Raw genomic sequence first — 27,706 nt, 5'->3', positions numbered from 1 at the left:
CCCTAACAAGCAGGCATATACATAGAACGAAGGCTACTGCTAAGCTTGTAAGCTGCCCTGAGTCTTCGGAGAAGGGCGGGATATAAATGGAATTAAAATAAAAATATAAAAAAAATCTCAATGTACACATGTTGTACTTTGACAATAAAGGTTTATTATTATTCTCACTGTCAGGAATTTTCTCCTTAGTTCTAGGTTGCTTCTCTCCTTGACTAGTTTCCATCCGTTGCTTCTCGTCCTGCCTTCAGGCGCTTTTTCTCTCCATTTGTTGAGCCCTTGATTGATTAATTACCGGTAATAAAACAAAAGTTTTATTACCGGGCAGCGCAGACTTCGGACGGGTGGAGAATTCAGCGCAGGTCAGAGGGGGGGGGGGAGGCGCCGAAGTGGGCGGGCCGAGGGTGCAAACTAGCGCTGTCATTGGCGGAGCGAAGGTGTCTTCCGTTGCAGGTACAAGTAATTACTCTCGGCCCGGGACTCCTGGAGGAAAAGATCCAGATCTGAGCCCGAGGCTGCCCAAACGCGCGGCCGTCCCCTTTGGCCTAAAGGCCCCCCCCCCCCGCCCCCTAAAAGCCCTGTGGGGCGAAGGGGGGAGGATCGATGGGAAAGCCTCCCGAGAAGACTTGGCGAGCAGGTGGCTGCGTTCACACAACCGGGCTAACCAGAACGTTGGAGCGTTAAGCTGCCGGTGGTGGGCAACGTCTCCCCGAGACCCCCTTCCCTCCCTCCCTCCGGGCCCCCCCCCCCCCGGAAGCCTGCAAGGGAGCAGCGCCGTTTTCTCTCTTCTTCGCGGACCCGGAGAATGTTAGCAGAGTTGGACTTTTTGGCGGACCCGGACGAGACCCGGAGCGGGTGCGGCCCCTAAGCGACTTGTCATTAACGGACGGCGGAGGGGTGTGTGTGTGTGTCCTGGGTTGGAGGCGCCCGGGGGCGCGTGGTTGGAGGGCGATGCCGCTGCCCCGGGCGCCCCTCTTGCTCTTGGGAGCGGTGCTGGGGTCCTTCGTGGATGGAGGTTTTTGCGGTGAGTTTGCAAGGGGGAGAGGAAATAAAAAGCGGGGGGGGGGGGCGCATATCCTGGGCTGGGTCTTTCTCTTCCCCCCATTCCCCCCCCCTCACTCCCAAACTCATTTTCCCAGCCTGATTTGGAATCGGTTCCCATTTGTACTTCTGCGAGAACAGAGAGTAAAAGCGAAAGGACAAGTTGCAGAGTTCAGCCCTGCCATCTTTCTCCTCCCTGGGCACTGGGCGAAGTCCTCGCCATCCCGCTCGCCCCTTTTCGACAAACTTTGCCCTCGCTTGAAAGGTTATATTTATATTTATATTTTATTTGATTTCTATACCGCCCTTCTCCCGAGGGACTCAGAGCGGTTTACAGGGCATATATAAATAGCATTACAAAAATTAAAAGGAAATTAAACCAATGCCCAATTAAAATACAACAATAATAGAATAATAAAAAACCAATTAAAAAACCCATAATCCCCCATCAGGCCAGACCAGCTAATTCAAATAAGTGGGTCTTCAGCCCGCGGCGGAAGGATCGAAGGTCCGATGCCATCCGGAGCTCAACCAGCAGTTGGTTCCATAATGCCGGAGCACCCACAGAGAAGGCCCTCCCCCTGGGGGCCACCAGTCGACATTCCCTGACCGGAGGCACCCTGAGGAGGCCCTCTCTGTGGGCACATACAGGGCGGAGGGGAGTTGACACCGGCAGCTGGTGGTCCTCGAGGTATCCCGGACCCATGCCATGTAAGGACTTAAAGATCATGACCAAGACCTTGAACCTCACCCGGAAGACCACTGGTAACCAATGCAGCTCGCGGAGCAAAGGTGTAACATGGGAGTACCGGGAAACTCCCAAGACAACTCTCGCGGCCGCATTCTGTACCAGTTGGAGCCTCCGAGTGGTCTTCAAGGGAAGCCCCATGTAGAGAGCATTACAGTAGTCTAGGCGAGAGGTCACGAGCGCATGAGTGACCGTACACAGGGTATCCCGGTCCAGATAGGGCCGCAACTGGCGCACCAGGTTGTCTCTCTGGAGGGCAAACAGATCTTCAATTCACTTGTTAACTTCCATCAGACGTTTCCCAAGGTGGGGAACAGGGGCGTCGTTGAGGGGGGGGAATTCACCATGGAGGTCAGGCCCACAAACAGCAGGCTGGGAACCCAGAGGGCCCAGAGGAGCTACATGAGGATCTTTACCCAGATGTGGGCCTGCCCAGATGTTCCCAAGGTCACCCAAGGACAGCGTGTGTGGGGAGGGCGAGGGGGGGCTTTTTCCTCTGGTTTACAGGCATGAACCTTCCCAAGCGGAGCTGAAAGAGAGTAGTATAAGGGGTACCTTGCTCGATAGTAGTAACTGAGAGGGATCTCGGAGTCCTAGTGGACAATCCCTTAAATGTGAGCCAGCAGTGTGCTGCAGCTGCCAAAAAAGCCAACACAGTTCTAGGCTGCATTAACAGAGGGATAGAATCAAGATCACGTGAAGTAGCAATACCACTTTACAATACTTTGGTAAGGCCACACCTGGAATACTGCATCCAGTTTTGGTTGCCATTGTGTAAAAAGATGTTGAGACTCTAGAAAGAGTACAAAGAAGAGCAACAAAGATGATTGGGGGTTGTTGTTGTTGTTAGTTGCGAAGTTGTGTCCGACCCATCGCGACCCTATGGACAACGTTCCTCCAGGCCTTCCTGTCCTCTACCATCTTCTGGAGTCCATTTAGGCTCACACCTCCTGCTTCAGTGACTCCATCCAGCCACCTCATTCTCTGTCGTCCCCTTCTTCTATTGCCCTCAATCTTTCCCAGCATTAGGCTCTTCTCCAGCGAGTCCTTCCTTCTCATTAGGTGGCCAAAGTATTTGAGTTTCAACTTCAGGATCTGGCCTTCTAAAGAGCAGTCAGGGTTGATCTCCTCTAGGACTGACCGGTTTGATCGCCTTGCAGTCCAAGGGACTCGCAGGAGTCTTCTCCAGCACCATAGTTCAAAGGCATCAATTCTTTGGCGCTCAGCCTTTCGTATGGTCCAACTTTCACTGCCATACATTGCAACTGGGAAGACCATAGCCTTGACTATACGCACTTTTGTTGACAGGGTGATGTCTCTGCTTTTTAGTGTGCTGTCTAGATTTGCCATGGCTTTCCTCCCGAGGAGCGTCTTTTAATTTCTTGGCTACAGTCCCCATCTGCAGTGATCTTGGAGCCCAGGAAAATAAAATCTGTCACTACCTGCATTTCTTCCCCATCTATTTGCCAGGAACTGAGAGGGCCGGATGCCATGAACTTGGTTTTCTTAATGTTTAGTTTCAACCCAAGTTTTGCACTCTCCTTCTTCACCTGCAAAAAGAGGCTCTTTACTTCTTCTTCACTTTCTGCCATTAGAGTGGTATCATCTGCATATCTTAGGTTGTTGATGTTTCTTCCGGCAATCTTAATTCCAACTTTTGATTCATCTAGCCCTGCCTTTCTCATGATGTGCTCTGGGGGGGACTGGAGGCTAAAACATATAAGGAACGGCTGCTGGAATTGGATATGTCTAATTTAATGAAGAGAAGAGTGAGGGGTGACATGATAGCAGTCTCCCCAATGTCTCAGGGGTTGCCACAAAGAAGAGGGAGTCAAGCTATTCTCCAAAGCACCTGAAGGCAGGACTAGAAGCAACCGATGGAAACTAGTCAAGCAACTTAGAACTAAGGAGAAACTTCCTGACAGTGAGAACAATTAACCAGTGGAACAACCTGCCTCCAGAAGCTGTGAATGCTCCAACACTGGAAGTTTTTAAGAAGAGACTGGACAGCCAGTTGTCTGAAGTGGTATAGGGTTTCCTGCCTGAGCAGGGGGTTGGACTAGATGACCTCCACGGTCCCTTCCAACTTTACTATTATGATTATGAAAATGTTGAAGGGGGTGGAGCTACAGTGCAGACCCCCTAATTCTACCCTTCTTCCTCCTCTCTCTGCAGGCTCTCCCACACACACCTTGTGTTATTCCTACCTGCATGTGCCAGAGCCCAGCCAGGGGCTGCCTCAGTCCTTCATTAGGAGCTACCTGGATGACCAGCCCATCGCTCGCTATGACAGCCTCAACAGGAAGATGGAGCCTCTGGTGCCCTGGATGGAGGAGGTGGAGGAGGAGGACAAGTTCTGGGTCCTTCAGTGGGTGATTGGGACTGACCTGGAGAAGTTATCCAGACTGGACAACCAGACTGGAGGTTAGCAGAAGCAGTTTCACTTTTTTTTTAAAAAAAATTCCATTTATATCCTGCCCTTCTCCGAAGACTCAGGGCAGCTTACAAGCTTAGCAGTAGCCTTCATTCTATGTATATGCCTGCTTATTAGGGCTTTCACACGCACCCCCCCAAGCGGCATTATTACAAAGTCAGCTTAATTGCCCCCAACAATCTGGGTCCTCATTTTACCTACCTCGGAAGGATGGAAGGCAGAGCCAACCTTGAGCCTGGTGGGACGCGAACCTGCACTAATTGCAGGCAGCTGGTGTTACTTAAGGAGGCATTAGCCCACTGCTCCACCAAGGCTCTTTTGGCCTCCAGTGCCTGCCTGGGGCGCAATGGTGAGCTTTTCTTTCCTGCAAAGGAAAGACACCCGACTCTCCCCCCCCCTCCACGACCCCTCCTGGTTTTCTCCCTCACCAAGACATTCTACACAGCCAGATGCTAGCCAAATTGAGAGTTTTAATAGAGTTAATTGAAGTAGAGGATACTTCTTGTATGATCAAGAGGAGGAGGGAGAAACCGTGTTTCTCTCTCCAGGAGGAAGAGGGATAGGTTGTAATTGTGTCAAGGGAGAGGAATCTTGCACCCTTTTCATTCACGCCCACCCCCTATGGGTCTCTTTCAGGGCTTCACACCTGGCAGGTGATGTTAGGCTGCGAGCTCAGGGAAGATGGGAGCAAAGGAGGGTTTTTGCAGTACGGCTACGATGGGATGGACTTCATCAGCTTCGACAAGGAGACCCTCAGATGGGTGACAGCTCAGCCCCAGGCCCAGAAAGTCAAGGAGGAGTGGGACATTCATCCAGGGGGGTCCCAGAGGAAAAAAACCTTCCTGGAGGGGACCTGCATTGAGTGCCTGCAGAGATATCTGTCCTACAGGAAAGAGGCTCCGCTGAGGATCGGTGAGTGGCAAAAGGGGGTCTCCATTGACCATGTTTCTGTAGGCTCCCCCTCCCCCTATTATTTCTCTCCTAAAAAGCCCAGCCGCCTTTTAAAAAAGGTGGAAAAAAGTCAAGAAATATCCCACGTCACATTACACACACACACACACACACACACACACACACACACACACACAAACAATCTTCAATGCCCCCCTCCCCCAAAAAAATCAGTTCTTCAAAGATGAAGAACTTAGCTGAGTGAGTTATTAATGCCACAAGGTCCCTGAGAAAATCTCGCAAAGTCAAAGAAACGAATTCTAACATCCTCTGTTGGAATCAGAATCAAAAGATTGCTCTCTGCCTGAGTCCCATTGGGAACAGCTTGAATAAATTTGGTCAGGGGAGGACCGGTCAAAACTTAATCAAGGTGCTGTTTCTTACCTATAAAGCCCTACATCATCATCATCATCATCATCATCATCATCATCATCATCATCATCATTATTATTATTATTATTATTATTATTATTATTATTATTATTATTATTAATTTAATTTCTATACCGCCCTTCTCCCGAAGGACTCAGGGCGGTGTACAGGGCAATAAATACAATAAAAATACAATATACAAAAGTTAAGATAAATATTAAATAAAAAGCCCAATTACAATAAAAATTAATTAAAATTACTATTAAAATACCCCAAACCTATCAGACCAGGCCGGCTTGTTCAAATAAGTAGGTTTTCAGGTCACGGCCGAAGGAGCGAAGGTCAGGAGCCACCCGGAGCTCAACCGGTAAATGATTCCAAAGGTCTGGCGCACCCACAGAGAACGCCCTTCCCCTGGGGGTCGCCAGCTAACACTCTCTGACCGACGGCACCCTGAGGAGGCCCTCTCTGTGGGAGCGCACTGGACGAAGGGAAGTTGATACCGGCAGCAGGTGCTCCCGTAAGTAATCCAGACCCATGCCATTTAGGGCTTTATAGGTCATCACCAGCACCTTGAATCTCACCCGGAGGGCAACTGGAAGCCAATGCAGCTCATGGAGTAGAGGTGTTAAATGGGAGTATTGGGAGACCCCCAACACAACTCGCGCGGCCGCATTCTGCACCAGTTGAAGCCTCCGAGTGGTCCTCAAGGGCAGCCCCATGTAGAGAGCATTGCAGTAGTCTAAATGAGAGGTCACGAGCGCATGAGTGACTGTACGCAAGGCATCCCGGTCCAGATAGGGTCGCAACTGGCACACCAGGCGAACCTGGGCAAAGGCCCCCCTAGTCACCGCTCCTATATGATCTTCCAGGGAGAGCTGTGAATCTAGGAGGACACCCAAGTTGCGAGCCCTATCTACAGGGGGTAATACCTCATCCCCCCATGGTTAAGATGGAATAACCTGAATTTCCCGAGATGCCGGCACATACAACCACTCAGTCTTGTCGGTATTGAGCCGAAGCCTGTTCCTCCCCATCCAGACCCGAACCGCCTCCAGGCAATGGGACATCACATCGAGGGCATCACTGGGGTGGTTTGGGGTGGAGATGAAAAGCTGGGTATCATCAGCATACTGATGATACCTGACCCCAAAACCACGAATGATCTCACCCAGTGGCTTCATATAGATGTTGAACAGGAGAGGCGAGAGGACCGACCCCTGAGGAACTCCACAAACGAGAGGCCTCGAGGCCGACCTCTGCCCTCCTGCCAACACCGACTGCGAACGTCCCAGGAGGTAGGAGGAGAACCACTGCAAAACAGTGCCTCCCACTCCCAACCCCCTGAGACGCCGCAGTAAGATACCATGGTTGATGGTATCGAAAGCTGCTGAGAGGTCTAATAGGACTAGGATAGAGGAGCAACCCCTGTCCCGAGCCCGCCAGAGATCATTCACCAGCACGACCAATGCCGTCTCCATGCTGTACCCGGGCCTGAAGCCCGATTGGTACGGGTCCAGATAATCAGCTTCCTCCAGGAACAAAGGGAGCTGATGCACCACCACGCTCTCAACAACCTTCGCAAGAAAGCGAAGGTTGGAGACCGGTCGATAGTTGTTTAAAAAAGCTGGGTCCAGGGCAGGCTTCTTGAGGAGGGGTCTTACCAATGCCTCCTTCAAGGCGGCGGCAAAACTACCCTCACTCAAAGAAGCAGTTATCACTGCCTGGAGCCAGCCTCGTGTCCCCTCCCGAGCCGCATAAACCAGCCAGGAGGGGCACGGGTCCAATAAACACATGGTGGAGCTCAGCCTCCCCATGATCCTGTCCATATCTTCCAGAGTCACAGGATTGAACTCTTCCCAGATAACATCACCAAGACTGCCCATGTCCTCACCGTCAGACTCTGCCCAGTCGGAGTCCAAACCGGTCCGGATCCGAGCGATTTTGTCTGACTGGCTTAGGCCTGGGATATTTGCAGGACCGTCTGCTGCCAGGAACGTTTTCCCATCGCCCTGTGCGCTCACACAGAGAGGGCCTCCTCAGGGTGCCGTTGGCCAGACAATGTCAGCTGGCAACCCTCAGGGGGAGGGTCTTCTCTGTTGGGGCACCTGCTTGGTGGAATCAACTCCCCCAGACCTTCGGTCCTTTCGCCGTGACCTTAAGACATATCTTTTCCAACAGGCCAACCTGGACTGATGATAATGGGGTTTTTAATTATGATTTTAAATGTTTTTATTGGTTTTAGTGGGACTTTGACACAATTTAATTCTTTTTTAATATTTGTATATATTTGTATTTTATTGTTGTTAGCTGCCCTGAGTCCTTCGGGAGATGGGGCGGCATATAAGTCTCATTATAAATAAATAAAATAAAGTCCCAGGCAGCGCAATTACTTTGGACAGAATGACAACTTTACCCACATTCTACGCATCAATCGAAAACAGCTCCAATGCCTCCATCTCCGAGGGTCCCAGAGACTCAGGAGAGGACAGGGAATAGTGGCTGAGGATGGCCAAACAGAGGTCTTCCCACTTATGAAATCATCTTACTAGAAACTCTCAAAATCCTGGGAATTGTGTTGTTGCTGTTTCTGCAGAGCCCCCAGTGGGGAAGGTGACTCGCAAGGTGGTGGATGACAGCCTGGAGGTCCACATCTGCCAGGCCTACGGCTTCTACCCCAAGGAGATCCAGGCCACCTGGACCAGGGATGGAGAGGCCTGCCAGTACGAGACCCTCCCTAGGAACGTGGCCCCCAACTCGGATGGGACCTATTATTTCTGGCTCGGCATTGAGATTGACCCCAAGGAGCGGGACCGTTTCCGGTGTTGCCTGGAGCACGAAGGCTTGCAGGAGCCCCTGGTCATGGCCTGGAAGGAGGAAACAAGTGAGAGGCTGATGGGATTGTGACATGTAGAAGTAGATTTTTTCACCAATGCGGGAAAGTGTGAGGAGAAGAGGTATTTCCGCTGTGTCATCTCTAGCTTTCAGGTGGAGGGCAGGAGAGAAGCGGTTTCTGACAGGGGAGTTAGAAGCTGAGAGAAAACATATGAGGATATACGAGATAGGGTATGATTTCAGATGATACGATATGCATGAAGACAGGAGATAGGCTAGCTATGGAATGAAGCTGAGAGGAAGACTTTTCTGATGGGACGAGTTATGCCATGTCATTCAGCAAGGCAGGATGGGCTTGGATCAGCCCAACAAGGTAGAGCAGAGGAAAAGAATTGATGCTATTCTTTTTACAAAAATATAACGACCGAATCTTGCAGTCTGGACTTGCTTCCCCCTCCCGCCCTCCATTTATCTTCAGGTGAACCAGGCATGTTGGACATGTTTCCTTAACCTGATTTCTTGGCCCAGGCTGAAGCCTCCCCTTTATCTGACTGGTCCTTGGTTGTGGCTCTTCCTTCTGCCCTTCCAGGCCGTTCCCTCTTCAGGCTGGGAGGGGTGTCATTCAGGTGGGGGGGGCGCTTCCTGGAGTCCAGTGCAGGTTGGGAAATGCTTCCATTGCTCAGCATCTCCACTTCAGGGAACTCAGCATCTGTCTAATCGGAACCATGTTTCTCCTTCTTTAGCTCTATTGTGGTGGAGTCCTATTGTTATATTCTTGATGTTTGGGATTGTCTTCCTGAAGTGTAAGTGAAAACCCGTTCATTGACCCCACCCGCCCCCACCCCATATCTTGTGTCTTTCTGAGTGAACGGAGCCGGTGTGAATGACTGAGCCTCTCTTGAGAGTTGCAGCCAGGACCCCCTCAAAGCCCCTTCCTCACAAACAGCATTTTGAAGAGGGGTCAAAGGGAGGAAAAAACCTGGCAGCCACTTTTCAACACCTACAAATCTCAGAAGTTCAACAATCCTGTCGTTTTGCAGGCAGCCACTTTGGCCCCACTGGACTTACTACTGAGGGGCACACACATCAGGGGTCAGGAGTCCAAGAAAAGTGATATGGGACGTGTGCTGTTAGAGCAAGTAGTATTTTAGGAATTAAGAACTGTCCCCTTAAAGCAGGGGTGTCAAACTCAATTTCATTGAGGGCCGCATCAGCATTGCGGTTGCCCTCAAGGGGCCGGGTGGGTATGGCCAGGGTGGGCGTGGCCTACTGGGTGGGCGTGGCTAGAATGCGTATGGCCTACTGGGTGGGCATGGCCAGCTCTACATCGTTCGCATCAAGGGTGCCTATGGGGGCCTGGGCAGGGGTGGGACAGATCTGAGGGTCTCTGGCAGAAGGAGGGTCTCTGGGGCAGGGCCAAGGCAGTGGGGGCCGTTCCCTCACTGTTTCCAGGATGGCTTCGCGGGCCACATGAAACCACTTCGCGGGCCGGATCCTTAAGGGATAGCCCTCTGGGAAATGTAGTTTTAAGTTGCTTGGTTACATCTGTGTTTCTGATTGGCCACTGGGTTGGACTTCCATCTGGGATACCTGGGTTTCCTGCATAGGTGTAGAGGGGCTGTCATGATGAATTCCAGCCAGAAAGCCACAAGGCTTTCTGCTTCCTACAACATGGGGAAATTACCTTTCTTTTTTTAACACTATGCGATGGTATAGATTATGAAACGTGTTTCAGAAGAATCTCCGCAATAACTGTGAGTTAATGTTCAGCATGCCTGATGAATTAAATGGTCTGCATAAGTCCATCCGTGGAGTTTATCTGTCTGAATCATAGCAAAAGCAGCTGCATGAATCCAGAACAGGAAGCACTGGGGAAAAAAACATAATCCTGCCTCAGAAGATGATCAGGGGAGTTCAGGTGCAGGATGAGGGCATTGGAGGGAGGGGCTCCCTTGTCCTCTGCCCCTGATTGCCTAACACCTGGAGACAGACCCAGAGGTGCTTTTTCAAGAGGCAACTGGGATTTCTGGTTTGTCTTTGAAGACGGTTCACTTAGCCAAGAAGCTTCTTTAGTTCCGGACTAGAACTGAAGAACCTTGTTGGATGAGAAGCGAAACGTCTTCAAAGAAAAACAAAGAAAGTCCAGTTGCCTCTTGAATAAGCACCATTGGGACAACCCTGACCTGGATGGCGGAGAATCTCCATAGACCCCGGGGACAGGCAACAACAGGGAGGAAGGGTCAGCCGTAAAAGGAACTGCTACTTGTTCTCTTACTCAAGAGCAGACATGTCAAACACAAGGCCCGGGGGCCAGATCCGGCCCGCAAAGTGATTTCATGCGGCCTGTGAAGCCATCCTGGAAACAGTGAGGGAACGGCCCCCACTGCCTTGGCCCTGGCCCAGAGACCCTCCTCCTGCCAGAGACCCTCAGATCTGTCCCACTCCTGCCCAGGCCCCCATAGGCACCCTTGATGCGAACGATGTAGAGCTGGCCATGCCCACCCAGTAGGCCACACCCACTCTCGCCACGCCCACCCATCAGGCCACGCCCACCCTGGCCATACTTACCCGGCCCCCTGAGGGCAACCGCAATGCTGATGCGGCCCTCAGTGAAATTGAGTTTGACACCCCTGCTCAAGAGCAAGACACACAAGAGGGAGGGTGGATGTGGGAAGTCTCACCTCAGTTGAGTTCAACCAAGTGTTGCTCAACAAAGGCTTGTAATTTTCTCAGAAACAGTGTGGAACTGTTTGCCATTTCCCCCTTTCAGGATGTGCCTTTTTTTATTTTATCTTGCTTGTGATTTGTCTTGATTGCTGGCTAGAGCCTTGGTGGAGCAGTGGGCTAATGCCTCCTTAAGTAACACCAGCTGCCTGCAATTAGTGCAGGTTCGAGTCCCACCAGGCTCAAGGTTGACTCAGCCTTCCATCCTTCCGAGGTAGGTCAAATGAGGACCCAGATTGTTGGGGGCAATTAAGCTGACTTTGTAATAATGCCGCCTGAGATGGGGCCGAAAGCCCTAATGTTGGAATAACCATGATCTCTGTTCCTATACATGTAGCTGGCTAGTACTTTCTGGCTAAAACTTTTCTACCATGGAAAGTCTTCAGTGAACCATGTGCAAGGAAGTAAGCCATAAACCCAGAGAGGCCATTTGGCTACAGCCAGATAAGGTCAGTGAACCATGTGCAAGGAAGTAAGCCATAAACCCAGAAAACAAAGGAACCTAGGAGAGGCCATTTGGCTGCAGCCAGATAAGGGCATGGTCACAGTATTCCTCCACACCATTGGCTATTCAATTTAAGGTAAATTCTGACGTCTCCTGCAAATGATTGGTCATTACTGTATTTGTATCTACCTCTAACACCTATGTCCTTTTAGGATAGTTCAGAAGAACACACGTGTAACCATGATTGGTCTATTTGAATAACAATAAAATGTGATTGGTTGCTTTTGCTATAAATAAACAAGGTCCACTGCTCCTCGGGGTTCAGTGTCCAGCATCCAGGGTGCATCCCAGGAGCAGCGGGGCCCTTTCCCCGAGAGATCTCTGTGTCTTTCTTTCATGGGCGCTAACCCTGGGCAGGAGCAGCCTCTGCCCAGCTTCACCAGCAGCATCCCAGCAACAGCAGCTTCCCTGCATCCCCGCAAATGGTGACCCCGACGTGATTCTGTGGAATACGTCTTCAGCCATCCACACTCATTCGCCCGATGGTGGCCGCGACTCATCCTCGTCCGTTGCTAGACGCAGGAATTTTCGTGAGTATGGGTGGAAAATTTTCTCAACAGCAGACAGCGTATCTGCAGGAGTTGAGGGAATTAATTGATAATGCCAAAGCCTCCATTTCTAAACCCCCTCCTCCCCCTTTCCCTCCTCCTCCTTCCTCAGATCTCCCTCCGGAGAAGCTTCCTCCTACCTCTTCTCTTTGCCCTGCTGTGCCTGTCTCTCCCTCTGACAAAGAGGAAAAAGCCTCTGAGCTTGTTGCCATTACCATTTCTAAACCTCCTCCCTTCCCCCCTCCTCCTTCTTCAAATCTCCCTCCTCCACCTCCCAGCCCCACTCAAGGGGCACCTTTTGTTCACTCTATGCTTGCAGCTCATGCCTCCGAGATATTAGATCCAGAGGATTTAGAAGCTTGTGCTGCCTATCCTGTCACTTTTGTACAACCTGTTTATACTCCTCTGACTCCAAAAACTATTGATTACCTTGGCACTCATATGACCATCGCTGATTATCGCGTGCTGTTTGGCCACGCCTCTTCTGGTTCCCAGCAGGGAATCTAGAGGGGGGGCAGTCAGCCAGCCCGACAACAAAGGCTGACACTTCTTTTCTCCTCTTAATGCTTCTAACTCCTGTGAACTTTTCACTGATTCTCTTTTTCATTAAGCCTTTTCAGTTTCTCCGGCTCCCCCTCCTTATGAGGATTCAGCCGGGAGAAACTCAGCAGGGCACCTCAGAAAATACAAGGCAAATAGAATATGCCCGAAATGAACTCCTGTTAAAATTGGCTTATGTGGGGCTTGAAAGAGCCTCTTGGGGCGAGCTGTTCTCAGTAAAGTCCAGGGGCGCGCCTGTTGACTTCAACTGCCTGGAGTTTTCTGAGATCTAGCTTCCCATAGCAGGCTCTGAGCCAAGCTAAATTGAATAGGAAAGTAGTTGTTGTTGTAAACCTAAAGAAAAGAAAAATCAAAGAAATAAAATCAAGGTTTTCTTCTATCTTTTTCTTTTAATCTAGCTCTTTGGATTATTGTTTTGGCCTAAAACCCCAAATTGATATGTGTGTTTTGTTCTGTTGTTTTATATGTGTGTTTTGTTCTGTTTTAAATAAATGTTGTTTTAATAGTATCTGTGTATATATGTCTGTCTGTGTTGTTCTGTGTTATTTCCAAGACTTGGAAGAGGGTCAAAATCCTCTCTGATAACACCAAACAAAAAGGCCTTATTTAACAATGTATGGTTTGTCTGGAGAAAGTATGAAATGAAATTTTTGTATGTGAGGTTGTTTGTGCAAGCAGTCAGAATGGAAGTGAATGAGTTAATTTGCTGATATGTACATGTGAGTGTGTTAGCCCTCTAAACTGCAGATTTTATTGTTGTAAAAGCCATGGATGATGTGTGAGAGAAAATGCATGTAAGGAGAGCAAACTATTTTTTTTAGTGGTGAGATTTTTGTAAAGTTTCTTTTACCCCCCCCCCCCCAACCCCGCTCTGTTACTTTAAGAGTGAGAAAGGGAGAGACAGCCAGAAGAGGGGGGGTGGCTGGTCCTTTTAACCATATTTTTTTCTCTGCTTAGAATTCCAGTCTGAGAAAGGGGGGTTAAACATCACCCAAAAGAAATTTTTGGAAATTTTTGAGTTTTTAGTTAAACATCACCCAAAAGTAATTACTCTGATCTTTTTGTGGAGTTGTTTTTTGTTTTTGTTTTTTTTTTTTGTTTTTGATGTTTTTGTGTCTGTGTGCAGGACACATTGATAGAAGGTGATATCTGGGAGAATTTCCCTCCCTTAATCAGCACTAGCCTAAACAACGTTGCAGATCAGGCTGCCTCCGGACCCTCGGCCTGTTCTTTGCAACCCCTCACCCCCTGGGAAAGTCATTCATATTTCCATCAAAATTCCAAAGCTTTGCAGAAGCAGTTTGGCATCACCGCTGCAGAAGCAATTGCAATTCGCCAGCAGTGCCCCACATGCAGCAAACAAGCAACAGCAATCCCTATGGGTGTTAATCCAAGGGGATTGGAGCCTTGCCAAATTTGGCAAATGGATGTCACACAATATGCACCATTTGCCCCATGGAAGTATTTGCATGTTTCAATTGACACCTTCTCAGGATTCATCATGGCCACCCCCCAAAGGGGTGAAGCCACTAAACATGTAATTAATCATTGTATTCGGACCTTTGCAGTGCTGGGATGTCCAAAAGAACTCAAAACAGATAATGGCCCTGCCTACAGCAGTCAAGCCATGGCAAAATTTTGTCATTATTAACACACAAATTTGGAATTCCATATAATAGCCAAGGCCAAGCCTTGGTGGAAAGGGTTAACCAAACCTTGAAACATGCATTAGATCGTTATAAAAATCAGAACGGGGAAAACGAAGCCCCAACCTCCCAGCATTGCAAGAAATTCTTAACCTTTGCCTCTACACTCTGAACTTTTCAAACTTGACTGGCCATCCCTTAACCACAGCCGCAGAGCGGCATTTTTCATCTCTAGTTGCAGATCAGCCTAAACCCAAAGTGTGGTATCGCCAACTTCCAGACCTAACTTGGAAAGGCCCTGCAGACCTTCTCACTTGGGGAAGAGGCTATGCTGCAGTCCAGCTGCCAGACAAAGTGCTGTGGATCCCAGGTCGCCACGTTCGTCCGTATCATGCCTCCACAAACACAACTGCAGAACCCATTAAAGATGACAGCATGGTTTGTGACTTTTTTCAGCTTTGTTCTTACACCACTGACTGATGCCACTAAAACACAATTCCATCTGAAAGCTTACCCCAGACGTCAACTCCACTTCACCAGCTATCCCATCCCGTTCTTTACAATGACTCACACCTTTGACATTGCTTCCAGTCAAAAATGACTCTTTTCACACTGTTTTTGCCCCATCGCATGGACCCAGAAGGAACAACCTATTGTTTACAACGAGTCTACCATCATCATCCATGTCGCCACTAATACTCAGACTGAGGGACAATGTGAACTCTGTAGCTCATGTTCCTGTCCAAACTTGAAATGGTTTCTACTTTCAGGAATTATTTGGCTCCTGGTTTCCCAAAGTACCTGGTTTACAAGCTATTGTAGCTTTAATTAGCATGATTGTATTAGGATGTACTATTTTACCTTGTGTCTTGCCTATCTTTATCGAAAGTATTACTAACAGTATCTTATCTTTATCAAAGTATTACTAACAGTATCTTATCTTATCAAAAGTATTACTAACAGTATCCTATCTTTATCAAAAGTATTACTAACAGTATTTCTTTGATAGCTGAACAGAGAGCTGTTAAACAATTAATTCTTTATGGTACAGTAAGTATCAATCCCTTCCCCAGGAGGATTCAGAAGAGCCTAATGCTCAATTTGAACTAGAGACTCTTTTGTCTCCTAAAAGAGGAAAATAAAAATGCCTTTTGGGCTCGCTTGCCTCTTGACTCTCCCGAAGGTGCGTCTCTAAAGAACCCATCCCTCCTCAACTTTGAGGCGGAACATACAGATTCTGCATTTAAAACAAAAACGGAGGAGATGTTGGAATAACCATGATCTCTGTTCCTATACATGTAGCTGGCTAGTACTTTCTGGCTAAAACTTTTCTACCATGGAAAGTCTTCAGTGAACCATGTGCAAGGAAGTAAGCCATAAACCCAGAGAGGCCATTTGGCTACAGCCAGATAAGGTCAGTGAACCATGTGCAAGGAAGTAAGCCATAAACCCAGAAAACAAAGGAACCTAGGAGAGGCCATTTGGCTGCAGCCAGATAAGGGCATGGTCACAGTATTCCTCCACACCATTGGCTATTCAATTTAAGGTAAATTCTGACGTCTCCTGCAAATGATTGGTCATTACTGTATTTGAATCTACCTCTAACACCTATGTCCCTTTAGGATAGTTTAGAAGAACACACGTGTAACCATGATTGGTCTATTTGAATAACAATAAAATGTGATTGGTTGCTTTTGCTATAAATAAACAAGGTCCACTGCTCCTCGTGGTTCAGTGTCCAGCATCCAGGGTGCATCCCAGGAGCAGCGGGGCCCTTTCCCCGAGAGATCTCTGTGTCTTTCTTTCATGGGCGCTAACCCTGGGCAGGAGCAGCCTCTGCCCAGCTTCACCAGCAGCATCCCAGAAACAGCAGCTTCCCTGCATCCCCGCACCCTAATAAGCAGGCATATACATAGAATGAAGGCTATTGCTAAGCACATTGGTTTGTGCTTTAAATTGTAAGCCGCCCTGAGTCTTCGGAGAAGGGCGGGATATAAATGGGATTAAAATTAAATTAAAATTAAATTAAATTAAATTAGTGCTTAGCCACTCAGACACAGCCTTTCAAGATCAGCCACGGTTGCTGGTTCTTCTTTACGGCTCGGTTGGGACTGGGGTTTTGGAGTACAAATCAAAAGAAATGTTGTGAAAGTTGGGAGTATGGAATATACAGTATGGGGAACACCATCTGTCTTGCACCAGCAACAGGATTCCCAGAGGTCTAGCATCATTGTTTAAAGTAAATGAATGTTGATATGGGACAGGTTCCTTTTGGGAACAGCCCTGCTGGCCACCTTTGAATGGCTTCAGCAGTGGGGGGAAACCAGGGCTGTGACATCCCATTGGAGTTCTAACCGGAGCAAGGAGAGTTTCAGCTTGATTATTCCTCAGTAATCCCCAGGAATGTTCCATTTCGTTGGCTCTTGACAGCCAACAATTCTGCTCTTTGTCAGAAACAGAAGGGAGCATTAATAGATGTTTCTCAAGATGCTGGGTTATAATCCGGCCAGTTGGTCCATCTGGGCCTTCTAGAGGTCTTCAGCCTGAGTCCATCTCTGACTCAGACAGCTGCTGTTCAAAAATTAACCAGCCTCCCTCTCTTCTTGCCATCGATCAGGGCTGAGGCCAAGATGCAGGGAAAATTTCCATCCAGAAGATTCAACTTGCTCTGATCCTGTTTTTCGAGAAAAGCTTCCTTCTCCCCCAATGAAGGAGAGATTCAGTCACAGGCGATGCTCCAGTCCAAAACTAGCTCAGAGGTGAGTCTGACTATTGCTGAAGTTAATTTAAGAGACTAAACTCCGAGCTTGGGAAATACCTGGGAGCCAAGAGCACCAGGCTTGTTGGGGTGGGGAATCCACCCTCTTAAGTCTTTCCAAGGGAGCCCTGGAGAGACGGTGGGCTGCCTGGGGTTCCTTTGGGGCTCAGCCCCTCCTGCCTGGGACCCTCTGATCTTCTGGCCTGCAGGGAAGATCCAGACCAGCTCAGCCTCTCCGTCCCACCAGCTCTGAGGGAGGAATATGAGAATGGAAGCAACTGTTGGGCACCCTGGGAAAGTGCAGGGATATCTCTCCAAGGAGGATTGGAGAGGAGGGAAAGAAAGAGATTGGGGGACAGAAAAATATGGGGGAGGGGCATCCAGGAAAAAAAAGCTCTTTGATGAGGATGAGCTGGAGGGGGTAACAGGAAAGGAACTCTAAAGGGGAGAAGCGAGGATAAACCCACCCACCCCCGGAATTCCTCTCTCCAGGGAGGGGCTGTCTCTCTGGATGAGCATTGCAAGCCTTTCTCTCCTTTGGATGCTTAGCCCTCTTGCCTCCTGGGGGTTGCTGTGGGGAGAAGAGGGAGGTGAGGACAACACAACTTAGGGAGCAGGGTGGAGCTCCTGAAGGCACTTCTCAATGTTGCCCAGTGAAGAAAGCAGCAAACCGGGCGATACACCTGAAACAGAAACACAATAACAGAGTTGGAAGGGACCTTAATTTTAATTAATTTAATTTAATGGAGGTCTTGGAGGTCTTCTAGTCCAACCTCCCCCCTCAAACAGAAGAGTGCATACCATTTCAGGCAAGCCACTGTCCAGTCTCTTCTTAAAAGCCTGCAGTGATGAAGCACCCACAGGTGCTGGAGGCAAGCCGTTCCACTGTTTAATTATTCTCAGAATTAAGAAATTCCTCCTGAATTCTAGGCTTGCTTCTCTCCTTGGTTAGTTTCCATCCATTGTTTCTTGTCTGGCCTTCGGGTGCATTGGAGAACAGGTTGACCCCCCCACACACTCTTCTTGGTGACAGCCCCTCAAATACTGGAACACTGGCCTTGGGTTTTCATTCTGCTTCACCCCTTGGGTTTAGTTAGCCCCTCATGGAAAGCCACTCCTTACCCACCCTCTTGCCCCCCCACCCAACCCCCAAACCTGGACAGTGATTCGGTGACAGGATCTCAGTGGTTCAGCCAGGGGATTGGCAGCTTTATTCCTCTCTGGTAGAAATTCTCCAGGACCCTGTAAGAAGGGTGTTCTCTGTGGTGCTGCCCCGAGATTTTGCCACCATCTACAAAAAAATACTGTATCTCTGCCCCTCCCCACCTCCTCAGCAATCCCTGTACTTGGAGGTTGAAAGAGCCCCAAGAAATGAAAAGGTCCTGGTATCAGGAACCACATTTTTTTATTTTTTATTTTATTTTTAATTCCATTTATATCCCGCCCTTCTCCGAAGACTCAGGGCGGCTTAAAAGCTTAGCAGTAGCCTTCATTCTATGTATATGCCTGCTTATTAGGGCTTTCACACACACACACCCCAAGCGGCATTATTACAAAGTAAGCCCTCATTTTACCTACCTCGGAAGGATGGAAGGCTGAGTCAACCTTGAGCCTGGTGGGACTCGAACCTGCACTAATTGCAGGCAGCTGGTGTTACTTAAGGAGGCATTAGCCCACTGCTCCACCAAGGCTCTTTTCTTTAGTTAATTTACTTTCCCAGGAATGGGGAAGGTTTGGGGGTGCCACCTTCGTGTCCTTTGCTTCGTGCACCGTCTGTGGCATTGTACTTTTTCCTCCCCTGACTTACACACCTGCACAATCTCACACCTGTTGGTTCTGCACCAGCCTCAGAGCCTGAAACCGCCAAGAGAGGCTCCTAACGAAGGATGAAAGGGCAACGGTTGGAGAGACGGCGCAGGTGTTCCTCTCCAGAGCTAACAACAGCCCTGGTTCGCAACTTCACAGAGGTTAAGTAGAGTGGGAAGGGGCACCAGATGAGGGGCTTCTTCCAGGGGGGTTAGGAAAGTCCCACCCTGGGCCTCTCTCCTCCCCATAGCCTCCTTCCACAAGCAGGACATCCAGGGTCTACGGAGGGTTCTTGTGGACCAGGTTGACCCAGGAGGTCTGTGGGGATTCTCAACCATCCAGGTCATAGTGACCCCAAAGGGGTTTGTTTGAAAGGCAATTGGACTTTCTTGGGGTTGTTTTTTTTTTGCTTTAAAATGTTTAGCTTCTCATCCAACAAGCCTAGAAGAAGTTTCTTGGATGAGAAGGGGAAACGTCTTCAAGGGGAAAACAACAAGAATATCCAGTTGCCTTTTCAAAAAGCCCCTTTGGGTTGACCAAGGATCCCCCAGGGAAGAACTAAGGGGAGGAGAGAGAACTTCCTCCGGCATCCTGTGTAGTCCAGAGGCCTCAGGGGGGCTCCCAAAGTCACTGCCCAGGCCAGAAATGACACCCCAAAGAAAACAAGATTACCCAGATGGGACAAGACATGCTATTAAAGCTATATATCAACAACAAACTGCACAAATTATAGTTAATGGGGGATTAACAGAGACTTTTAAAATTGAAAAAGGTACAAGACAGGGTTGCCCCCTATCACCATTATTGTTTGTTTTAACAGAGATTTTACTAATTAAAATTCGAGAGTCCTCTTTGATAAAGGGAATTAAAATAAAACAGAATGATTATAGATTGAGAGCTTTTGCTGATGACTTGGTTGTGACAGTATCCCAACCGTTACAGTCGGTTGTAGACTTGATGGAAATTATAACTCAATATGGTAAGGTTTCTGGGTTTAAGGTGAATAGTAATAAGACTAAGATATTATCCAAGAATTTATCTATGAGTGAAAGGGATATGTTATCTAAATTAACAGGTTTTGAAATAGTGAAGAAGGTTAAATATCTAGGAGTATATATTGCAGCCTCAAATGTAAAATTGTATAAGAATAATTATGAAACACTGGTTGAAAGTACAGAGGGACTTAAACAATTGGAAAAAATTACAATTATCATTACTGGGAAGAATTGCAGTTGTTAAAATGAATGTTCTACCAAAGTTTCTCTTTCTGTTTCAGATGATACCTATATTGAAAAAGGATGCCAACCTTGATCAATGGCAGAAGAGTATTAATAAATTTATTTGGGCGGGGAAAAAACCAAGAGTTAAATTCAAGATTTTACATGATGCCAGGGAAAGAGGGGGACTCAAGGCGCCGAATTTGAAATTGTACTATGATGCGGTTGCGTTGACCAGGGTTAGTGATTGGCTTAATCTAAATAACAAGAGAATACTTCATCTTGAGGGATGGGATTTGGTATATGGATGGCATGCATACTTGCTTTATGATAAGAAGGTAGACAGGGCTTTTAAATCCCATATTCTTAGAAGTGCTTTATTGTGTGTCTGGAAAAAGTATTATTATAAGTTAAATTATAAAATACCGATTTGGGGAATTCCTGGACACGCGATAGAGGGCGTATCTATGGGAGTGAGTATGGATATGGTTTCTTATAAGGAACTACTTAGATTGCAAGGGAATGATTGGCAACTTAAACCAGTAGAGGAGTTAAGACAAGAAAACATAAGTTACTCTTGGTTTCAATATACCCAATTGAAAGCTAGGTGGAAGTCAGATCAAAAGGTTGGCATCACAACTACAGATCAAAATTTAGTAAAGCAAATTAGAGATTCAAATTGTGCACATATAAAGAGGATATATAATGCTTTAATTGAATTGGATTCGGAAACGGAACTGGTTAAAGACTGCATGATAAAGTGGGCACAAAATATTCAGGAACCAATTTCGTTGGACACCTGGGAGATAATTTGGGTCAGAAATGTTAAATTTACCCAGGCTCAAAATTTAAGAGAAAATTTTTTAAAAATGTTTTATAGATGGCATCTGGATCCCAAGAAGCTGTCCAACATGTATCCTAATTTACAGTCTAAATGTTGGAGGTGTGGTAGTTTAGAAGCTACCTATTTTCACATGTGGTGGACTTGTAGAAATATAAAAGCTTTTTGGATTAAAATTTGGTGGAACATTCAAAAGATTTTTAAGAGAAAGATAAAGTTTTCCCCACAATTGTTTTTATTGGGCATTGTTGTAGATTGTGATGTTAAAGAAACTAACTTGATGTTGAACATGATAACGGCAGCACGGTTACTGGTGGGACAATATTGGAAGAAGGATAGTTTGCCCACTGTAGAAGAATGGGTGTTTAAAGTTTCGAATCTTGCAGAAATGTCTAAGATTTCTGCTTATCTGAAGGATCATTCACAGGAAAGATATATTTCAGTTTGGAGGAGATGGATAAATTATATTCAAAACAAATATGGGACTAAAAAGTACCATTGAGCTTATGAGTAGATTTTAGTGGGATATTGTTATTGGTACGTTGTTTGTAGTTATGTTAAAAGAGAGTTAAAGCGCATTATGAATTTGGTTAATGTATATTATGTATAATTTTTATTTAGAATATGATTATTGTAACTATAATCCTGTATTTAGCTCTGGGAATTGGGGTGGGGAAGTGGGTGGGTTTGGGGTGGGAGGGATTTGGGGATATATTGTAAAATTTTGTTTTTGTAAAACTCTTTAATAAAAAAAAAGAAAAAGCCCCTTTGGGTTGACCAAGGATCCCCCAGGGAAGAACTAAGGGGAGGAGAGAAAACTTCCTCCGGCATCCTGTGTAGTCCAGAGGCCTCAGGGGGGCTCCCAAAGTCACTGCCCAGGCCAGAAATGACACCCCAAAGAAAACAAGATTATCCAGATGGGACAAGACACCGATGTATATAGTATGTATTAGGTGTGTCTCATGCACGCGCTTCGCTTTGAGAGCGGGCAACTAAATGTCAAGTCTGATGTGTGCGTTGTGCCCACAGTAAAAAAATGACAATAAAGATTAGCTTACATCTTACGTGTAACGTCTGTCTTACATCTTACGTGTCCGAGGTCCTTTCTCCATGGATGCTGGGCTGCTGTTCCTATGTTTTCTCTCACTCCCAGCACTGACTCTGCAACCTCTGACACTCTTCCTTCCTGGAAGTAGGAAAAGAGGGTCTGGGAGGGGAGGGGTGGGGGAAAGAGGGGAGGGGAGGGGAGAAGAGAGGAGGAGAGAGGGGAAAGGGAATTGGAAAAGGAAAAAGAAGGGGAAAGGGGAAAGGAAAAAAGGGGAGGGGAGAAGAGGAGGGGAGGGCAGAGGAGAGAAAAGGAGGGAGGGGGGAGGACAGGAGAGGAGGGAAGGAGGGAAGAGGGGAGGGGAGGGCAGAGGAGGGCAGAGGGGAGGGGAGGAGAGAGGAGGGAAGGGAAGGGAGGAGTGGAGAAGGGAGGCAAGGGGAAGGGAAGGGTGGGGAGGAGGAGAGAGAAGGGGAGGGGAGGGCAGATGAAAGGGGAGGGAGGGGAAGGGAAGGGAAGGAAGTGGAGGAGAGGAGAGAAAGGGACCTGAAAAGAAAAAAGGAAGGGGAAAGGGGAAAGGAAAAAAGGGGAGGGGAGAAGAGGAGGGGAGGGCAGAGGAGAGCAAAGGAGGGAGGGGGGAAGGACAGGAGAGGAGGGAAGGAGGGAAGAGGGGAGCGGAGGGGAGGAGAGGGGAGGGAAGGAGAGAAGAGGAGGGAAGGGAGGAGTGGAGAGGGGAGGGAAGGGGAAGGGAAGGGGTGTGAGGAGGGGAGAGAAGGGGAGGGGAGGGCAGAAGAAAGGGGAGGGAAGGGAAGGGAAGGGAAGTGGAGGAGAGGAGAGAAAGGGACCTGAAAAGAGAAAAGGATGGGGAAGGGGAAAGGGAAAAAGGAAAAGGAAAAGGAAGGGAAGGAGGAAATAATCCAATCGGAAGGAAAGACAGACTGGGGCGGGGGGGGGAGGGGCGGGCAGGGGACAGTAGTTCTCATGGAAAGTCATGACGCCATAAACAAACATGGACTTCTGGTATCCTTAACCACGGGGCTAAGATTCCCACTCTCCGCTCGGAGAAATCCCTTCCTTAAATCCCATCTTAACTGTACTGAAACGGAGCAATAGGGAGCTACAAGCAGATTCTGCCAAAAGACGCCCAGAGGGGTCGAGGGGTGTGTGTGGGTGTGTGTGTGTCACGGAGGGGCCTGGCAAGAACTACGAACGAGGCGGGCATCGCGGCGGCTGCCTTCACACAACAGGCAAAACCGGGTGGTTTGCGCACAAAACGTGGCTGGAGATCATCTGAAGGGGATCGTCGCTGCGTGTGCTGGGCAGGGTCCGGCTAACTAACACACACACACACACACACACACACACACACACACACACACACACACTCCCCTCCACCTTCACCACGGCGGAAAGCGAAAGCGCTGGTTTCTCTTTCCTTGAGGACGCTCACTTGGCGAAGAACTTCAGCCGGAGCTGCAAAGCCGCGTGTGGCTGGAGGGCGATAATAATAATAATAATAATAATAATAATAATAATAATAATAATAATAATAATAATAATAATAATAATAATAATAATAATAATAATAATAATAATAATAATAATAATAAGAAGAAGAAGAAGAAGAAGAAGAAGAAGAAGAAGAAGAAGAAGAAGAAGAAGAAGAAGAAGAAGAAGAAGAAGAAGAAGAAGAAGAAGAAGAAGAAGAAGAAGTTGGAAGGGACCTTGGAGATCATCTAGTCCAACCCCCTGCTCAGGCAGGAAACCCTATACCATTTCAGACAAATGGCTGTCCAGTCTCTTCTTAAAAACCTCCAGTGTTGGAGCATTCACCACCTCTGGAGGCAGGTTGTTCCACTGGTTAATTGTTCTAAGTGTCAGGAAGTTTCTCCTTAGTTCTAGGTTGCTTCTCTCCTTGACTAGTTTCCATCCGTTGCTTCTTGTCCTGCTTTCAGGTGCTTTGGAGAATAGCTTGACTCCCTCTTCTTTGTGGCAGCCCCTGAGATATTGGAACACTGCTATCATGTCACCCCTCATCCTTCTCTTCGTTAAACTACACATACCCAATTCCAGCAACCCTTCCCTATATGTTTTAGCCTCCAGCCCCCTAATCATCTTTGTTGCTCTTCTCTGTACCCTTTCTAGAGTCTCGACATCTTTTTTTACATCGTGGTGACCAAAACTGGATGCAGTATTCCAGGTGTGGCCTTACCAAAGCATTGTAAAGTGGTATTAGTACTTCACTTGATCTTGATTCTATCCCTCTGTTAATGCAGCCTAGCACTGTGTTGGCTTTTTTGGCAGCTGCAGCACACGGCTGGCTCATATTTCCTGCCTAAATGTAGAACCTGGGCAACGATGTTGCTCCTGGGGGCGGCGCTGTGGGCCTTGGTGTGTGTTTGTGTGTGTGTGTGTGTGTGTGTGTGTGTTGCTGCCGCTGCTGCTGCTGCTGTGAGTTAACCGGTGGGGGAGGGAAAGCACGAAAGGGAAGAGGAGCGCTTATTATGGGTTGGGTCTCTCCCCACTTTCTCCCTCCCTCCCTCCCTCCCTCCCCAGCTCATTGCCTAGAAGGAAACGCCTTAACCATGGATACAATTAATCAGCAGGGGGGGTTGGACTAGAAGACCTCCAAGGGCCCTTCCAACTCTTGTGATTCTGTTATATTTTGCCTTCCTTCCCCCACGCTCAGCTGAGCTTCATCTACACACCTTTCAGGATTCCATTTGTAATCGACTTGCATTTTGTTGATTTTGTTCTTATAGGTTCAATCCTCTCCCCGCTCCCCCTCCCCATATTATTTCTGTCCTACACGGCCAAACACCTTTCATGGACTTAGCAGGAAGAAAAAAAAAATTGCGCAGCATCTCACATCAGATTGCGGAAGAACAACGGGAAAATAATCTTCAATTATTTCCCCCTGCCCCCAAAATAAATTCTTTCAAAACGAAAGGAAAGGCGTCTAACCGAACAAGAGATTAAGGCTACAAGATGCGGCTCTATTTCCCTGAGAAAAATCTTGCAAAGCAGAAGAAACGGCAAGTTCCGTTATCACGGCTTTGGAGACAGAACCAAAAAAAAAAAGTGAATTTATGCAGGTAGTGCTCGACTTACGATCACAACGCCGCCCCAAATTTCTGTTACTAAGGGAGACAGTCGCTAAATGAGCTTTGCCCCATTTTGCAACCTTTCTTTGCCAAATTGTGGAGCAGTGGGCTGATGCCTCCTTAAGTAACACCAGCTACCTGCAATTAGTGCAGGTTCGCATCCCACCAGGCTCAAGGTTGACTCAGCCTTCCATCCTTCCAAGGTAGGTGAAATAAGGACCCAGATTGTTGGGGGCAATTAAGCTGACTTTGTAATAATGCCGCTTGGGGTGTGTGTGTGAAAGCCCTAACAAGCAGGCATATACATAGAATAGCTACTGCTAAGCTTGTAAGCCGCCCTGAGTCTTCGGAGAAGGGCGGGATATAAATGTAATAATAATAATAAAAAAAAAATTTGCTAAGGTCATCAACTCCCATCCTTAAGCTAGTAACACGCTCCTTAAATGAATTTGCCTTCCCCATATTTGCAGCCATATTTGGAGCCCAGCATTTCTATTACGCAGTGAGAAGGTTGTTAAACGAGTTTTGCGTTTCCATTTTGCAAGCTTTCTTGCCAAATGGTTCAGGGGCATCACTCCCATTGATAAGCTAGAACACACAAACGTTGTTAGCCTACTGCTGCTGTTACGTGCAAAACAAACGGCAATAAAAATTTACTCTGCGGCTTCCGCAGACTTTGGACCGGCTGAGAACCACAGAGGAGCGGCGCTGTCAAGGCGCTTGCACTTGCAGGTGCAAATACTCGCTCGCGTCTCCCGGGGCTCAGGCTGCCCAAACTCGCCTCCATCCCCTTCAGATCGTCGACCTCCGCCTTTTGCCTTTAAAGGTCCCCCAAAGCCCGATGGGGCGAAGGGGGAGGATCGATTGGAGAGCCTCACGAGAAGAATTGGCGAGCAGGTGGCTGCGTTCACGCCACCGGGGTAACCAGGTCGTTTGAACCTGAACCTGCCGGTTGTGGGCCACGTTTCCCTGGGACCCCTCCCTCCCTCCCTCCCTCCGGGGACCCCAGAAGACTGCGAGGAATTTTGGTAGAGCTGGGCTTTTTTGCGGACCCGGACGGGACTCGAACGTTGGCAGCGCGCCTAAGCGACCTGCCCTTAGCAAACGTCAGGTCGGAGGCGCCCGAGGGCGCGCGGTTGCAGGGCGATGCCGCTGCACAGGGCGCCCCTCTTGCTCTTGGCAGCGGTGCTGGGGTCCTTTACGCCGCGCGGCTTTTGCGGTGAGTATTTGGAAGGGTTTTCTCGTGGGGGTGGAAGAGGAAACAGGCAGGCAGGGTGTGGGGACTGCCCCAACAATTCGCTCCCCTCCCCCCCAAAAAAGAAACTCGACTCCGGGAATTTAGAGAAAAGGTATTTTTATGGGGGGTGGTCCAGTGGTGAGAACGCTTGAGCACTGTACTGCAAGCTAACACTGCAGGCTAACCCACTTACCGCTGTCAGGAGTTCGATTCTGAGCAGTCAGGGTTGACTCCGCCTTCCATCCTTCCGAGGTCAGTAAAATGAGGACCCAGATTGTTGGGGGTCGGGGCAATAGACTGACTGCGTGAACCACTTAGCAAGGGCTGTAAAGCACTGCGAAGGGATATCTAAGTCTAAGGCTATGGCTATTCTATTCTACTCTATTGCCATGGTGGCGCAGTAGTTACAATGCAGTATTGCAGGCTGACTCATGCCCATTGCCAGAAGTTCGATCCTGAGCAGCCCAAGGTTGAGTCGGCCTTCCATCCATCCCAGGTCAGTAAAATGAGGACTCAGATTGTTGAGGGGAATAGGCTGACTCTGTAAACCGCTTAGAGAGGGCTGTAAAGCACTAGGAAGCAATACATTGCTATTGCCCTCCCTCCCTCCCTCCCTTCCCAGTGGTTAGAATGCAGTATTGCAGATTGACTCTGCCCACTGCCAGGAGTTTGATCCTGAGTTACTCTAGCTTGACTCAGCTTTCCATCCTTCTGAGGTCAGTAAAATGAGGACTCAGATTGTTGAGGGCCATAGGCTGACTCGGTAAACTGCTTAGCGAGGGCTGTAAAGTACGGTGAAGTGGTATATAAGTCTAAGGACTATTGCTATTGCCCTTCCTTCCTTCCTTCCTTCCTTCCTTCCTTCCTTCCTTCCTTCCTTCCTTCCTTCCTTCCTTCCTTCCTTCTTTCCTTCCTTCCTTCCTTCCCTCCCTCCCTCCCTCCCCAGTGGCTAGAATGCAGTATTGCAGATTGACTCTGCCCACTGCCAGGAGCTTGATCCTGAGCAACTCTAGGTTAACTCAGCCTTCCATCCTTCTGAGGTCAGTAAAACGAGGACCCAGATTGTTGGGGGGGGGGCACAGAGGCTGACCCTGCAAACTGCTTAGCGAAGGCTGTAAAGCGCCTTGAAGTGGTATATAGGTCTAAGTGCTTTTACTATTGTTGTTGTTGTTAGTTGCGAAGTCGTGTCCAACCCATCGCGACCCTATGGACAACGTTCCTCCAGGCCTTCCTGTCCTCTACCATCTGTTGGAGTCCATTTAAGCTCAAGCCTACTGCTTCAGTGACTCCATCCAGCCAATTCATTCTCTGTCGTCCCCTTCTTCTATTGCCCTCAATG

The 27,706-nt window shown here is 48.2% G+C and overlaps 2 protein-coding genes across 2 annotated transcripts in view; both read left to right on the top strand.

Annotated features, from left to right (window-relative positions):
- Positions 1–27,706, top strand: part of LOC310635918 (zinc-alpha-2-glycoprotein-like) — a 203,616-nt gene that overhangs the window by 132,257 nt on the left and 43,653 nt on the right. The window lies entirely within an intron of this gene.
- Positions 949–26,054, top strand: LOC310633252 (major histocompatibility complex class I-related gene protein-like; the record flags this gene model as incomplete). Its single annotated transcript, XM_083350938.1, has 5 exons — positions 949–1,021; positions 3,962–4,210; positions 4,857–5,132; positions 8,140–8,427; positions 25,804–26,054. 5 exons carry the CDS (start codon positions 949–951, stop codon positions 26,052–26,054), a joined length of 1,137 nt encoding a protein of 378 aa, XP_083207064.1.

This window comes from Vipera ursinii (assembly GCF_947247035.1).
Source record: "Vipera ursinii genome assembly, chromosome: 2".
NCBI classification, from domain to species: Eukaryota; Metazoa; Chordata; class Lepidosauria; order Squamata; family Viperidae; genus Vipera; species Vipera ursinii.
Note: the sequence above shows the minus strand (reverse complement) of the source record. Positions and strands in the feature narration are given on the sequence as shown.